Source organism: Arachis ipaensis, chromosome B05, assembly GCF_000816755.2.
Source record: "Arachis ipaensis cultivar K30076 chromosome B05, Araip1.1, whole genome shotgun sequence".
NCBI lineage: Eukaryota > Viridiplantae > Streptophyta > Magnoliopsida > Fabales > Fabaceae > Arachis > Arachis ipaensis.
Genome location: NC_029789.2, coordinates 147,225,887 through 147,227,317, shown reverse-complemented (window position 1 = coordinate 147,227,317; position 1,431 = coordinate 147,225,887). Strand labels below are relative to the sequence as shown.

Genomic DNA, 1,431 nt, shown 5'->3' with positions numbered 1-1,431 from the left:
CCAAAATGAATATTATTTATTGAAGGATAAAATAATAAACATTAATAGTTTGATGATTATTTAAAGGTAGAAATTTGGGTAGTGCTAGGGAGACAAAAAAAAAAAACAGACAGAATTTGCCTTATTTAGTATTTATTAATTGTCGCAACAATTAATGAATGCTAAATAAGACAAGTTATGGCTGTTTTTGGTTGATTTTCTTTGGCTATCAAACATTTTCGTAGAAATTTACATGCAGTTATTTTCATGTGAAGTTGCTAGTTGAAAATTCTTAGATACAATTTAGTCGACGATGTCAAATCATTTAACGATTTTTAACTAACAACTTCACATAAAAATAATTGTACGTCACCTTATTCGAAACACAAGAATTTCACCTAGAATTGCATTCAATTTAATTATAGTATCAATAAGTTTGATTTATACATGGCAAACAACCCAAATAAGAAAATATTTGGTACAAGATAGAACTCTAGGAAAGAGCATATACATATAGCTAGAAATGGAAATGTGAGGGTGATGTCTTTAACTTTGTTTTATGTTTCTAAACTAATGTGTAGGTCTCCAGATTCAGCAAAGGTGAGACAAAAAATGGTGTATGCGAGCTCCAAAGACAGGTTCAAGAGAGAACTTGATGGTATTCAGGTTGAGTTGCAAGTAACAGATCCTAGTGAAATGAGCATGGACATCATAAAAGCTAGGGCATACTAATTAATGAGCTAGCTAAATATATAACTATAACATTGTTCTTCAATTTTCTTTCTTTGATGCTTTCATTTTCTTTGTTCCTTTGGATGAAAAGTTCAGAACTTTAGTTCAATGTATTATAGGTTCGTTTATTGTATATAGTAACAGTGCACTCTACTTTTATTTACCATTTACAAACTTGAAATTATGTGTAATAGATCTGTCATTGTTGATAGATATTATTGTAATTGAATGGTTAGTTTTTATTTTAATATATTGTCATGTATGATAATCAAGGAATGCACCTTACTAAAGAAAATTGGAAGGACTAATCTTACTTAACGATGATAATCTAAGATTAGTAGGGCATACAAATTTAATCTAGAAAATTCTATGGTACTTGTAAAATTTATGTCTAATGTGTCTAAAAAGTGAGGGATAAAAAAGTGATGAATCTCATTATTTATTTTTGTGTCAAATTAAATAGTTAAAAAATTAAACATGTGAGAACGTATTTTTAATATATTAATTAGTCAATTATAAAAAGTAAATGCTTATACCTAAATATGGTTGAAAGTCATCGTTTAATGAATGAATACTATAGCAACTTATTAACTGATTGAATTGTTACAGTATTTTTAATATTAGTTTTAATTTTATTTTTATTTTGAGTCTTACAAGATGACATATAAATATATGTAAGATTATATATTATAAATAATTTTATTAATTTTTTATTAAAAT

At 26.4% G+C, this 1,431-nt stretch overlaps 1 protein-coding gene across 1 annotated transcript in view; it reads left to right on the top strand.

The window, feature by feature from the left end:
• The window catches only part of LOC107644847 (actin-depolymerizing factor 12), a 2,229-nt gene extending 1,443 nt beyond the window's left edge, over positions 1-786 (top strand). The window contains exon 3 of the mRNA XM_016348784.2: positions 561-786. Coding sequence (XP_016204270.2) covers positions 561-711 — 151 coding nt within the window. The 3' untranslated portion in view covers positions 712-786. The remainder of the gene's footprint in view (positions 1-560) is intronic.